Genomic DNA, 14074 nt, shown 5'->3' on the forward strand with positions numbered 1-14074 from the left:
GTCTAGAAGATAAATTATATCAGTGCTCTTTAAACCTGGCTAACCCAAAAAGCCTTTTTGCAAATGAATGCTCCTCCAAAATTCCCAATATAGGTAAAAAATCAAATAAAGCAGAGCTGCCAAAGACTGGGGAAGGATGGAGGGGCCTGGAGGCCTATTTGGCTGGCTCTTCTCTCTTCTAGTGCTCTTCACTCTGGCTCTGTATAAGACAGTTTGAAAACTATTGCTTTAGCTGATATGTAAAATGACTTTGAAAAATTTAGATAAAAAAAAAAAAAGAACACACACAGACAGTATACGTGCAAACTACTGATCTGCCCTGTTATATCACTTGAAATAGCTAGCTGAAACATTTTAAAAAAGACTATTTACGAACAAAGTTTCAAATGTCAACACTACACATAAATTTAAATTCTGTGTCAATAAAAAATAGCCTTTAACAACTAAAAAGAAATTCAGTACATTAAAAGAATATTTATTAATAGTAAGAGAATATATTTACCATTTGCTTTTTTTTGGATTATCTGTGGCCATAGGGCTAAAGTAACATATATGACCATGAACCATACGGTGACCAAGGGGACGAAATAATAGAATTGATAAGGCCGATCCATCACTATACACAACACCACTACCAGGAAATTGAGACGAAATAAGACCTATGAAAAAGGAGAAGAGAATGGTTTTCATTCCAGGTATGCATGAAGAGTAAAGACAGATTCTCTCTGACAGAGTATAAACATTTATTTAAGACTAAAGTAATAACTGTACAAGTATATTTTACTAATCCTTAAAATTACATTTGTTCTACAATCATTGTAAAGATTTGAATATAAAATATTTATGCATCATTATATTAACTAAATCCAAGCATAGCACCAGCCTGAGCTGTCCTCTGGCTATAACTGCCATCTTGTTAAATGTTGGGGAAGAATGATAAGCCTCCTTCCTAGGGCTACAGTTTATAAGCAGAGATTAGATTACTTCAACAAAAGGGTGTCCATTTCATCTCTGTTTGATGTTGATTTACCCCATTTAGGATTAAATTGAGAGTTGTCATAGATACAAAATAATATTACTCAAATTAAAAAGTGGCTTTGGGACCCCTATAACAGTTATTTCAGATAGTGTGATGTCATTCAAAGAACACAGGATCTGAGCAGATTGATATTAGAGCTGTACTATTACTATGTGACCGTAGGCAAATTATTTAGCTTCTCTGAGCCTTCAGTGTCCTTTCTGTAAACATGAAAACCACAACTCCGGGTTGTAATGTGGGGTAAATAAAATAATATTCAGACAGTGCCCAGCACCAGGCAGAAACTTAATAAATATTAATCCTCTTCAAAAAGAAAACATAACATATTATAATAATCCCAGGTAGCTGTACATTTCTACAAAACTGAACCAAATTAGCAATGTTGTCCCTTGTGTACTAGTGCCTTTATTAGGCACTCATCTAAATTACATTTTCCCTTCCCTCAGTAATAAATTATTTATCTCAAATTATTAACCACAGAACACATAAATAACACAAACTTTAAGTGTAATTCCATAAATTCAAATTAGTCGTGCCCTTATAATGACCATATTTATATTTTCATGCCAAAATGAAAGAAAAAAAGCTGAATACATTCCTACCTGACAAACTCTATGAATTCCAAAGTCTCCTTTGATCCAAAAGTATGAAAAATGCCCGTACCCTGTCTGAAAGAGGTATGCAGCAACTAGGACCCGGATGTGCATGTACACAGGCAAAAACTGTTGACAAGAATAAATAGAAAAAATATGTTGGCACTAACTATACTTTGAATTATCGTAGCCAATACATTTAATCAAGACAATGGATCACCATTACCAGTTGGCATGAGCTCAATGAAAAGATTTATTTTTAAAACTTACGCAACATAGCAAGAGTTAAAAAAAAATGTAGACTTTGGATCCAGACCTCATTCAAATTCTGGTTTTGCCACTTACTAGCTATGAGACTTTAAGTGAGTTTTCTAACTGCAAAACAAGAAGGTTCTTATGAGGAATGCAAGAGTTAATAAATGTGAAATACTCTGTATGTTTCCTCCACTTGGAATTAAATATATGGTACCCATAATTATTAATCACCAGATATGCTGAATACAAGGTAACTATAGATTTCCCATTTTCCCAATGAGAAGATAAAAAAACAAAACAGAAGTCCCATATTTTCAGCCCCCTCAAATACACAGACTTTAGATTTATAAATTGTCATATAACAACTCACAATATATAATATTTAGCAAAACATTTATATTAAAAACATATGCAAACATAATTTAGAAATATTATATTCCTCCCCCCTTTAATTTATCAATCGATTTTATTTTACACTCCCACATCAATTGTTTCACCATGACCAAGGCCCTTAGAATCATTTACGATGGTTTTTCAGAGCATCCTAGCTCCACTTGTAAAGTTAAATGAGATGTAATACATCTCAGCTCTATATTTTATGGGAACCACTGGCAATATCATCTGATTCATAAGTCCTAACTCTCATAGCCCTCGAACACTGTGGTTCACCCTGTCCATCAGCCATTGGTCCTTTATGTGGATATTCATGATCGCCACAGTACAACCAGTACTCTGTTTTTTTTTAAATGATCTTTAAAAGCCTTATTTAGTGACAACCAACCCTTGCAATTTTAAGACCATTCTTTCAGGGATAATCCCTTAGTCCACATAAAGATGTTTTGGCTTCCATTTTATAGACTCATCTGATCACTCTGTAACCATCCAGCACTGACACTGCTTATGGCCACTTCAAGCTACTGTGTCTTCCCCAAGTGATACTTTGCAGGTAAAAATAACTAAGTAGACACCTAGATAGATTTTACAAGTCCCTGAATATATGTATCTTTTACATATATCCTTGGATGCATCCTTGAACGCATCTTTTTTCTTTTTTGAGAAGGCAAAAATCCCTGAATTTAGAATAGGTCATCAATTTTTCACTACCACCTGCATTCTAGCCAAATTCTTAAGATTCTCTGTTTTCCATACTGGCCCTTCTTGTGTTTCCCTGTCACCTTTCCTTTGTTTATCTCTTTCTTCTACCCTGGAATGTTCTTCTTGTGACCACATTTTGCTTATTCAAATCCTGTTTTTATTTTTATCCTATTTATTCAAATCCTATTTTTCTTTAGAGCCCTGTTCAAAATTCCTTTTTTTTTTTTTTTTAAGATTTTATTTATTTATTTGACAGAGAGAGTGATCACAAGTAGGCAGAGAGGCAGGCAGAGAGAGGGGGGAAGCAGGCTCCCCGCTGATCAGAGATCCTGATGGGGGGCTCAATCACAGGACCCTGAGATCATGACCCGAGCTGAAGGCGGAGGCTTTAACCCACTGAGCCATCCAGGTGCCCCCAAAATTCCCTATCTTTACTCTCAGATGAAAATCATTGTTCCTTCCGTGGCGTTCTTAAAGCACTCACAGTCTTTATACCAAACATAGTTTTTATTTATTGCCCTTTATTATTAGTTCTTTTTAAATGTTTAATCTCATCATTAAATCAGAAATTTTTCAGTGAACGTGTAACATACTAGAATCACAGTGATGATGAAAGTACAAATGTCATCTTAAAATAACCACAGAATTTATCAAATCTAAACCTATTACCTTATTTTTGAAAGTACTCTAAAATATTCCCTTCAAGTATCTGAGCTATTTTCTTTTCTTTTCTTCTCCTTCTTCTCCTTCTTCTCCTTCTTCTCCTTCTTCTCCTTCTCCTTCTTCTTTTTTTTTTTTTTTTTTTTTTTAGAAGGTAGGGAAGGATGGAGCAGAGGGATTAGCAGGTTCCATAACCTAGCGTGGAGCCCTACACGAGGCTTGATCTCACAACCCTGAGATCATGACCAAAATCAAGAGTTGGATGCTTAACCAACTGAGCCACGAAGGCGCCCCCTTGAACACTTCTTAATAGTAAAAAACATACAAATTCCCAAGGCAATCCATTCCATTTTCAGCTGATCATTTACTCCCATAAAGTTCCTTTTCACGAAAAGCTGAAATCTAACTGCGTAAAAGCTACCAACTTCAGCTCTGTAGGACAGTGCTATGCAACTGAGATAAAATGTGAGCCACATAGTACCTTTTTAATATGGTTACCAGAATATTTAAAAAACTAAAAGAATCAAATAAAACTAATTTTAAAAATACACTGTATTTAACAAAATATTTTAAAAATATTTTTTCAATATGTAATAAGCATGTAGTAAGATATGTCATATTGTTTACACAAAGTTTTTGAACTTAGCATGCATTTATCACAATGAATCACACTTAATTGATATATCTTTTCACGTTCACAGAACATCTCAATTCCAACCAGCTATACTTAAAGTACTCAATAGCCATATGTGGCTAGGAGTTTCCATAATGGAGAGTCTAGCTCTAGAGCCACTTGTACACAGTCAATCATTTATATGATTGTTCTGTAAGTATTTGAAGACATCTGTCCAACCTAGGCTAACTATTCCCAGTTATTTTAACCACTATCCATAAAACATGCTTTGAAATCCCTTCAGGACTGGGGCTGGGCCTACAAAGTAGAGACTTGGTTATTACATTTAAAACAAACAGTAAACGCTAGTCACTTAAATTAAACATCATCACAATAATCTGCCAAGTACTTGCCAATGTCGGATTATTACAAATTTCATGTACTACTTCTCTCAAGTTTTTATTTTAACATATTTTCAGACAACAGAAAAACTGCAAGAATAGTACAATGGGCACCCATCTACCATGCTGACCTATTTTAAAGAATGTTGTAGACTATATGACATTATCCTTTAACATTTTAGCAAGTATCTTTTAAGAAGAATAGTTTCTTAAATGACCATATTATCATTATCATAATCAAGATTTAATATGAATATAGCAGCATCTATCGTACAATCTGCATTCAAATATCTGATTGTCCCATTAGCATCCTTAATGGTTTTAAAAAAATTTTTTTAGCAATCTTGAATCAAGGATCACACATTGCACTTAGTTGTCATTCCTCTGTATTCTCCTTTAATCCAAATTATTTTTCTTTGTATCTTTTACAAGTCAAGTATTACAACAAAATTTTAGTATTAAAATATATTTGGAATTCCAACAGCATTATAATGAATAGCTAGACTAGCTTATGATTCTATTCTTTTTCTTGTCCTCAAATTTTTCCTCAAGATCTTTTATTCAGATTCCTTCATGAAAGTTACTTATAAACTCTCAAAGGAAAAAAACTTACAGTGGAACACAAAATCTTCTACTGTATAAACCTAACTTGCTGTACTCTCCATATTAAAATCACAGTATTTTATCCATATTTCCTATAAATTATGTCTTAAAGGGATGTTTATACCAACAATTGCAATCTGCCAGACCATCTGGATTATTTTAATAATGCTCTGTAATTTTTTATGGTTTCTATTTTAGTATAAAAACATGGCACAACTAAAGTTTGACATATTTTACTCAAAATAAAAACATTAAGATTAGCGAATTAAAATAACTGTGGCAGTTAAGAAGAGTTTTTAATGAGGGTAATCCCTCAAATACCCAAGAATCAAGTCCCCAAAATACATTATAACCCATGCTAATAATGCTTTGCTGATGTAGATACAGGTAATTTTTAACCACAAAATCCTATTATATAAAAGAACAGGAATATGTTAATTAATCATAACAAATGGTCTGTTAATGAAAAGTATGTCCTTCCAGAACAGGAATTTTAAAATAATTGTAGTTTAGGATCTATTGGGATGTAGTCTAAGATATATTAGAGAGGGGGGGAGGAGATATTAGAATTAGAATGCTAGCTTGGCAAATGATTATAATAGAATGCCAAATTGCCTTCATCTTTTTATGATCCAAATTCTTTCTGGAATCACTGAATTGAGGAACTTAATCTGCCATTAATTCTTTCTATCTGATTTTTTTTAAATAGCAGTATCACCCTTTAATATGTCAGCAATTAATTATGTCTCTAAGTGGCATTTTCTTAAAACAAAGCTTTTTTCCCCTCTCCAATTAATCTACTCTTTATTCATACGTCAGAGATATTTCTAGGATTCAATATTCATCTCTACTTACTTTTAAGAGAATTTGACAGATATAGCCTGCAAATTCTGAACTGGACTTATACACTAAATCTTACAATCCTCATCTCTCCTTGCCTCACATCTCTTCTACTGTCTGGGATCTTCTGTAACCACATGAACACACTGGGACCCCCTCAGCTGCTGTGTCACAGGAATTTCACTGCTGCCGCAAATACACTTATCAGAGCCATACATACAATTTCAGTATAAATTATATTTCATTCTTTTACCTTCTGCCCTTCAAACAAACCATCCATAAAATCACTGACAATTTTTGAAAAAGATGAAAAGACTCGATAAAGAATACTACTACTTTCAAATTGTTAGAGATACCTGTTAGAGAAAAATTTTTAGAGAAAAAATCCTCAGTACTATTTACCTTCTTAACTGCTGCTATGGAAATTTCAAAATATTTCTGTCTAGACAACACTCCCCCTCCTACCTCAATCTATCATTGATTCAAATATTATTTACAGATGTGTGCTTATGTAAGCAATAAAAAACAGTTTGGTAGTTCCCTAATTATGAAAGAGTTTCTCAAATTTTCAAAACCCATTTTATAGAAATTAGTTTGGTATTGTCACTATAAAACTTGTGTGAAAAGTGGTTATTAGATAGCAAGGTTCACCCACAAAAGCTTATTTTAACTGCAATGTGGCTGGAATGTTACAACTCGGAATACATTTTTTCTACCCCTGACAAATCCAAGGTATTCCGAGACCATGAGAAACCTGTCTTTTAAGACACCTTGGGAGAAGGAAAAATGATCTTGTTTGGGTACAGGAGGCACTAGGTGAGCAAAGAAAAGGTCCTCCGGCTCATGGAGGAGGTGATACTCAGAGAGTAGGGCACATCAATGTTGCAATGGTAGTCCATCAGGACCTGAGTTCTTTGAATACTGGGGCAAAAGGGTTCTAAGGTTTTTAAACTTTAAAGGAGTAAAAGCAGTTGGCCAAACTTCCTAAAATGCAAGTAAGGGTAGAATATAGATATAATCATTTAACTTGATTTCTTCTGATCGTAACTTGTCTGTTTGGAATCCTTTGCATCTATACAGTTTCTTCCTAAGTTAAAATGAGCTGTCCAACAGGGTGGCATGAAATAATGCCCTTAGGTTATCAGCTGTTTCTACTAAGTTAAAATCAAGGCCAAGTATTACAAATAAATTATTGCCTTAAAACTATACCTTCTCAAAGAGTCAGGTGGTAGGAGAAGAATGGGAAAGCATAAAGGTTGGGCGAGAAATAAAACAGGTCTCTAAATAATGGAGAATATAAAACAAAAACAGGTGATACCCTGAAAGAAACAGTACAGTCCTACCATTTCCCATGTCTTCTGTAAGAAAATTCAAAATACTTACTGTACTTGCTCCAGAGATATGGTAAATCAGAATCACAAGTTGCATCCAGCCTTTCCATTCATCTGTTTGTTCTCTATTTAACACTTTAGTCTGTGGAAAAGAACCAAAAGCTATTTTAAAATTCATTATGAAGCGATTATTAAGTAAATTTTTCTTACAGGATATAAAGAACCTGTCAAAAGAACCTTGGGGGGAAAAACAATTAAGGACTGGCATTTGATTTGATAAAAGATATAATAAAACTAATTAAAATACAAAATTTGAAAATTTCATAAAATATAAATTTGAAACTTAATATAAACTAAAAGAGTTTAAATATTTAAGTTGCTACTCAAGGTTTTATATTAAGACTACATTTATACTATGACAGATAAGTTTGTAAAGCTGTAAAATGGCATTTTATAATTTTCTTTAAGAAAATCTTAGAGTTTCAGCTAGAAAAGACCTTATAGTTCTCTTATACTTTATTGTGAAAAAAGGGTCTATTGGTATAGTTTATTTTCCCAAGGATATTCTCACTGGAGATGAAAAATCTGATTAGTCATCCTCTTATGAGAGTTATTTCTTACTATAGAGTTTATTAATTCAAATAAATCATGCCTTATAAAGAAGTTGCACTAATACTCTAAGCAATTACAGTAATTCTAAATAGGAAATTCAGAATATTGTAAGCAGTGCCCACATTATTATGTACATTCGAATTTGTGCATGTACATTTCTGACTGTATAAATATGTAAATATAAAATGTGCATATAGGCATTTGCTAATTATATTTTTCAGTTACTTTTTTTTCATAACAGTATCTCATGTTTGCAGACCATTATAAAATTGGGAACACCTCCACTTTCTTCATCCCCAAACAGGCAAAATAACACCTAAGTTATGACATCTTTTTCACAGATCATTATTTACCGACTTTTCAACAATCTTCTCGGGAGTTTTTGAACTTTTTCTGAACTGTTTCAAAAAAGCAACTGTTAAAAGTCCACCAGGCGAATACAACTACAATATCCCTTTGTCTTCTATATACATGCTAGAATATTCTGGCATAATAGTGATACTATTTATTTAATTTGGAGTTTATAATAAGATAAAAAGGATAACATTAGCTAAAAAGAAAATAACTCTTACCTCCTTAGTATTTTCATTGTAAAATACTCCCAAAACCAGGATGTAGATAATTGGAATAAAGAAAGTTGAATGTGTATAAAATTTGTTTTCCTTCATAAATAGATTTGCACGGTCACACATATAGAAGTAAGCCATTATCAGGCCAAGTTTGCAGAAAGACTGTAAAAGTATTTCTAACGGAGACACAGGGGTATTGATAATATTTTTCTTTTCCTCTCCACTTTCCAAATCAGTACATGGCTTATTCTTCCGGTGAGCATTACGATGGATTATATAAAAAATTAAATATCCGATAATAGATAGAGTGAAAAAACAAGCAGCTAGCTTCTGTATGAGAGTAAGAGGAGGCTGAGGTTGACAACAGGAACCATCCACAGGCTTCAAAATCTTATTGCAACACACGTTCATAAGAATCATTGCACTCTGTGAACAAATCAAGTTATTTGGTTATTATCTTGTCAGTAATATATCTCACATTAGATTTTCTCTTGTGAATACTACTGACTTTTCAGCACTGAAACCAAAATGCCTTTGTACTTTTTGCTACCATTTCCCAAACACTCATGCTAATAATGGTATTCCTTCAAGCTATCATAGCCAGTTCAGGGTTTTTTTTAACTTCTTGGACTATGATCCAAAATGAAGATTCGTTTTATAATGTGACCCAGAACACATATATAAGAAACAATACCTCTCCCTACTATTTGGAATGCATACTGACATTTTCCTATTCTATTCTTTAAAAAAAAAAGAAACAGCCATTTCATGGCAGTTAATGGGCCATGACTTTCAGTGAAAAAAATACTGACAGATACCAAAGTCCAAAGAATTTTAATTAGTAGACTTTTAATATGGAAGATACTAGGATACTTAAGATACAGTCCCAGTCTTTAGATGTAAAAAAAAGACATAACATTACTGGCACCAAAATATCACTTATTCTTAGATAACAATATTTTTAATCTGCTTTTCATTGGGTTTACAGTTTATGGAACACTTAGGATGCTAATGTTTTAAGATTTCTAATGTTAAATAAAATGTGGAATCTTCAACATGGTATCATTATAGTAAAAATCTTCTAGACAAGCTGCCAATATTCTGCCAAGTTGAAGTTCAGTCAAATCTAGTTTCATAAAAATTTTATAGGCTAAGCAATTTTGGTACTTAAAATAATTATATTTTTTAAGCCTAAGCATTCAAAAAAGACTCAACTATTTAGGAAACTCATTCTTTTAGCCCTGTGACTTCAGGAAGTTCTATACCTGGCACTCTTGAAGATACCAGCCTACAAACATTAACCCAAGGTTCTTAATCAGTTGAAGGGGGTCCACAAAACCCCTTTAAAGTATATGGAGAGCCCAGCGGCTGTATATGCAAAAACACATTTTTATGCAAGACAGGAACAGAATCATAGCCTTTTATTGAATACTCAGGGTTATGTCATCCTCAGAAAGATTCTGCTTTATAAGAAAACAATAATTAAATAATATCTGTTGTACTTTGTGTGAAAATTTACAATTATGCTGTTCTCTTTTTTATTTAACCTAAAATCCCCTTCCATCCATCAATCTGGATTTGTTCAGTAACTACTATGTACCTTGGATAATACTTAGGGTTTAAGAATTAAAAGGAAATAATAAAAATGATTCTACATATTTTTAAAATGTACTCTTCATAGAAGCTTAATCTTATAAATTCAAGGATTAAGGCAAAGAGAACATAAAGTAATAGTTTTTAAACATGAGCGTGCTGAGAACTTATAAGCTTCTTAGGAGATAAGGTATATTAAGAGTGACTAACACTCAATAAATGAAGCTTCATTTCCTCCCTTGCATAACTACTTCCCCTTTTTACTAAAACTCTCACTAATATATTCAGCGAGGTAATGGAGAGCAAAATTATGTGTAGATATATGTTTAGACAGAATAACTAGAAGTAATTAAGATTGCAATAAAATAAATTATTTGTTACCATATTATTGTGATGTATAGCTATAACCGATTAGCTATCATAGTCTCTATTTTCTGACAGATACAAGAATTCTTACAGTTTCTCTGCTTGATTCAGGGAGATGTAAGCCATCCAATGATTCCATGATGGTTTCTTGAGCAATTAATTTGGAAACACTAAACATCTTAACATTTGATTTAGAATTTCTGGTGCTACTATTCAAAATACTGACTGCAGCTTCATTGTAGGCATCTATCTTCTCATTAGTGATCATTTTCCTATTTTCACTTAATAGATCTTCATAAACAGGATCTGCACATGAAACACATGTTTTTAAAAACACATTTAAAAAATCCCTCTTGGTAGAAATTGTAATCATGCAAGTTAGTTGATTGCATTTCATATTTTGAGATGCTTTCAATCAATCAATAGCTCCTTCAAATTTAAAGAAGTTTTATCCCTTTTCTCTCTTATGTACATAGTTTTCGGGAAACATTTTTATGTTCTAGTGTGTCTTGAGAGTTTAAAATTTGGGGATGCTGAGTTCTACTGGGCAATGGGAATTTAAAACTGGATTGGGGAAGACTCTCTACTTAAGAGTAGCAGTCAATCTTTTTTTTCTCCTGTCACTGCTTTGTTGTCACAATTAGGAAGTAATATTATTGAGGACCAAGGTCCTTATCACTTATCATAAATAATTTTTTCTCATTTTAGTAAGAGAAAGGTTAACAATGAGTCTATCAATAATATAGATTGCAGAACAGATTATTGCCACCCTGTTGTTCCACTCAACTTGACATTCAATTTGTAAATAATCATAAGAATTTCTGACAAGCAAGATGAATTACTAAAATATCAAAGGCAATTTCATATTATGCTGGGCATTAAATAATGGACATTCAATAAACTCCTGAAATGACTTGAACTAATGTCAACGTTCTCTTAAAGAATTTCATTACCAAGTATAAACTAGATGGTATGATTTAAATATATTTTGTCAATTCCAAAATACATTTATTTCCAATGAGTCTAATATTATGAAACAGACTTAATAATTTTTTCTATACTTCCCAATTATAATAAATATACTCTGAAAGAAATGAAATCAGAGCTAAACATCTCATTTGCCTTTGAGAACTTACTCTCTTTGTTATATTCTATAGCCATTTTGTATGTGGAGGCTCCTTGGAGGATATTTTTGTTTATTTATTATTTATTTTTATTTATTATATTTATTAGTCTGTCTGTTCCTTACGTTCAAAAAGGAAAGCAAATAACTCAAATTATTCTAATTTTACAAACCTTACTTCAAGATTTATTCTCACGAAAGAGTAATTTTGCTTATTGAAACATGAGACAATAAAAATCCATGCCTCAAAATATATACAAAATGACATTTGTTCATTACTCATTCCTTACCTTGTAAGACCCAATAAACATCACTAGTCTTTGCCAGTTTTTCTAAAAGTGGTGCTATGGAGGTAATGTTCATTTTATATTGGGAAAGCGCTTCATTGCTACCATTGTGAATCTTGATAGACCACTGAGAAGTAAAAATTAAGCATTAGTTCGGTATTTATCATAGAAAAATTGTAATTTACTCTATTGTAACAGAAATTATTATTTTAAGAAAATTCCCATTTTTATTCAACATTAGACTAAAGTTTGGTAAAATTATTTCAAGAATTCTATGAAGGCAATTAGAAAAAGGTGATATAAAATTAGACAATGTATAACATTCAAGAAGAATGTAATTTCAGGTATAAAATAATATTGACTTTTAACACCAAGTTTACGAAGTTCACTCAGATTTTTTCATGAAAATTCATCAGCCTCACTAATTATAATAGATAAGGGAAGTGAAATATAAGTACAATCAAGAATTCTATTTAACATAAATTAACTTTTTCTTAGCATGTCCTTAAGTATGAAACAAAAATCATTATGTAAGAATATAGATAACAACTTACTGTGGCAGCTCCTGCTACAATCACATGGGGCTTTGCAACAGAATCCTAAGGAAAGAAAATCTTTATAATAGTGTTCTATCCAGTTAAGGGAATTAATACAAGTAACATCACTTACTTTGTGCCTTAAATTTAAGTTTTTTCTTCCAAATGCATTTTAATTTTCTAGAGTTCCTTACTGTATTCTTGTTATATAACAAGATGCAACATCCAATGCCTAAAGCCTTTACATGGTTATGTGGTTAACAGAATGGCATGAAGCTGATACATTTAATTCTTTGATGTTCTTAAAAAAACCCAAAACACTCTGAATTCTGAGAAAACTCTGTTACCAAGTAAAGCTCTAGTAATATTATGGCAGCAAATTAAAAAAATATTCATGAAAGCTATAGGGTACATGGTCTAAACATTAATTAAGATACAAGAAATGTCATTTTTTTAAAGATTTTATTTATTTATTTGATAGATGGAGATCACAGAGAAGCAGGCAGAGAGAGAGGAAGCAGGCTCCCTGCTGAGCAGAGAGCCTGATGTGGGGCTCGATCCCAGGACCCTGGGATCATGACCTGAGCCGAAGGCAGAGGCTTTAACCCACTGAGCCACCCAGGCGCCCAAGAAATGTCATCTTTGAGAAAAATAAACCCAATATGTATTTAACAAAATAAACTGCGAATTATTATAGATCATAATGTACAAAAAAAAAAAAACCCATATAAGGAGAAATTTGGTAGAAATCCTCACCAAACGCAAATTGTCGTATTACTAATACTACCCATTATATAGTACTTAGTAGTTTATTAAGTTATCTTAAATTAGCTCATTTTAATATAGATTCTTGCCACTTGTGACATAGGGAAGAAGAAACACATATCTTATAAAATTAAGCATATAGACTAGAAAAATTTATAGGGTATTGCTGAGGCCTGGTAGGGACAAAGCCAAAACTTAGGTCTTATGACTCCTGAAGTATACTTTCCACAACATCAAAGACCTGATATTCTAATCATGTGCACAAGGAACAATTAAAAAATAAGCAAGACATTTAATTAGAAAAAATCTGACTCATCCATAAAATAAAAACAACAGGTATTGTCTCTTTATAAAGGTAATACATGCTGGTATAGAAGACTATGAAAGTGGAGAAACAGTAACAAAATTTCCTTCATAGATATTATTTCAGTCTAGTGTGCTTGACTTTAGACTGTTATTTTAGTGGAACTTTTCCTTTAGCTCTATATGACTCCCTTTCTCATTCCTCACACTGGTTATCCCAAATCTTATTTCCCTTCTACAGGTCCCTCTTGCTTTCCTTCTCACTTTTAATATAAAATTTAATCCTCAAACTTCCTAGAAAAAACAGAATTCATCTGGCTTGTGTGCTCTAGCCATCTTTCCTCCATTCTTATAACCTCACCAGCCTATCTTCTTGGACAACAGAATCAAGAAATATCTCCCTATTCCTCCTCATGGCTACTCCTTACTCTGTGTTTCTATAGTTCCCCTCTTTACACACAGGGCTATACCCATGAATGATCCATGTCCA

General features: G+C 32.6%; 1 protein-coding gene across 3 annotated transcripts in view; it reads right to left on the minus strand.

Annotated features, from left to right (window-relative positions):
* CASD1 (CAS1 domain containing 1) overlaps window positions 1-14074 on the minus strand; it is a 58056-nt gene that overhangs the window by 14142 nt on the left and 29840 nt on the right. For all 3 annotated transcript variants that reach the window (XM_082693625.1, XM_082693624.1, XM_082693623.1), the window contains exons 6-12: window positions 12535-12579; window positions 11984-12107; window positions 10662-10876; window positions 8615-9037; window positions 7483-7572; window positions 1642-1761; window positions 503-659 (exon numbers count right to left, since the gene is read on the minus strand). In XM_082693625.1, the coding sequence (XP_082549751.1) occupies window positions 503-659; window positions 1642-1761; window positions 7483-7572; window positions 8615-9037; window positions 10662-10876; window positions 11984-12107; window positions 12535-12579 (1174 nt within the window). The remainder of the gene's footprint in view (window positions 1-502; window positions 660-1641; window positions 1762-7482; window positions 7573-8614; window positions 9038-10661; window positions 10877-11983; window positions 12108-12534; window positions 12580-14074) is intronic.

The sequence above is a fragment of the Mustela nivalis genome (assembly GCF_964662115.1).
Source record: "Mustela nivalis genome assembly, chromosome: 12".
Taxonomy (NCBI): domain Eukaryota; kingdom Metazoa; phylum Chordata; class Mammalia; order Carnivora; family Mustelidae; genus Mustela; species Mustela nivalis.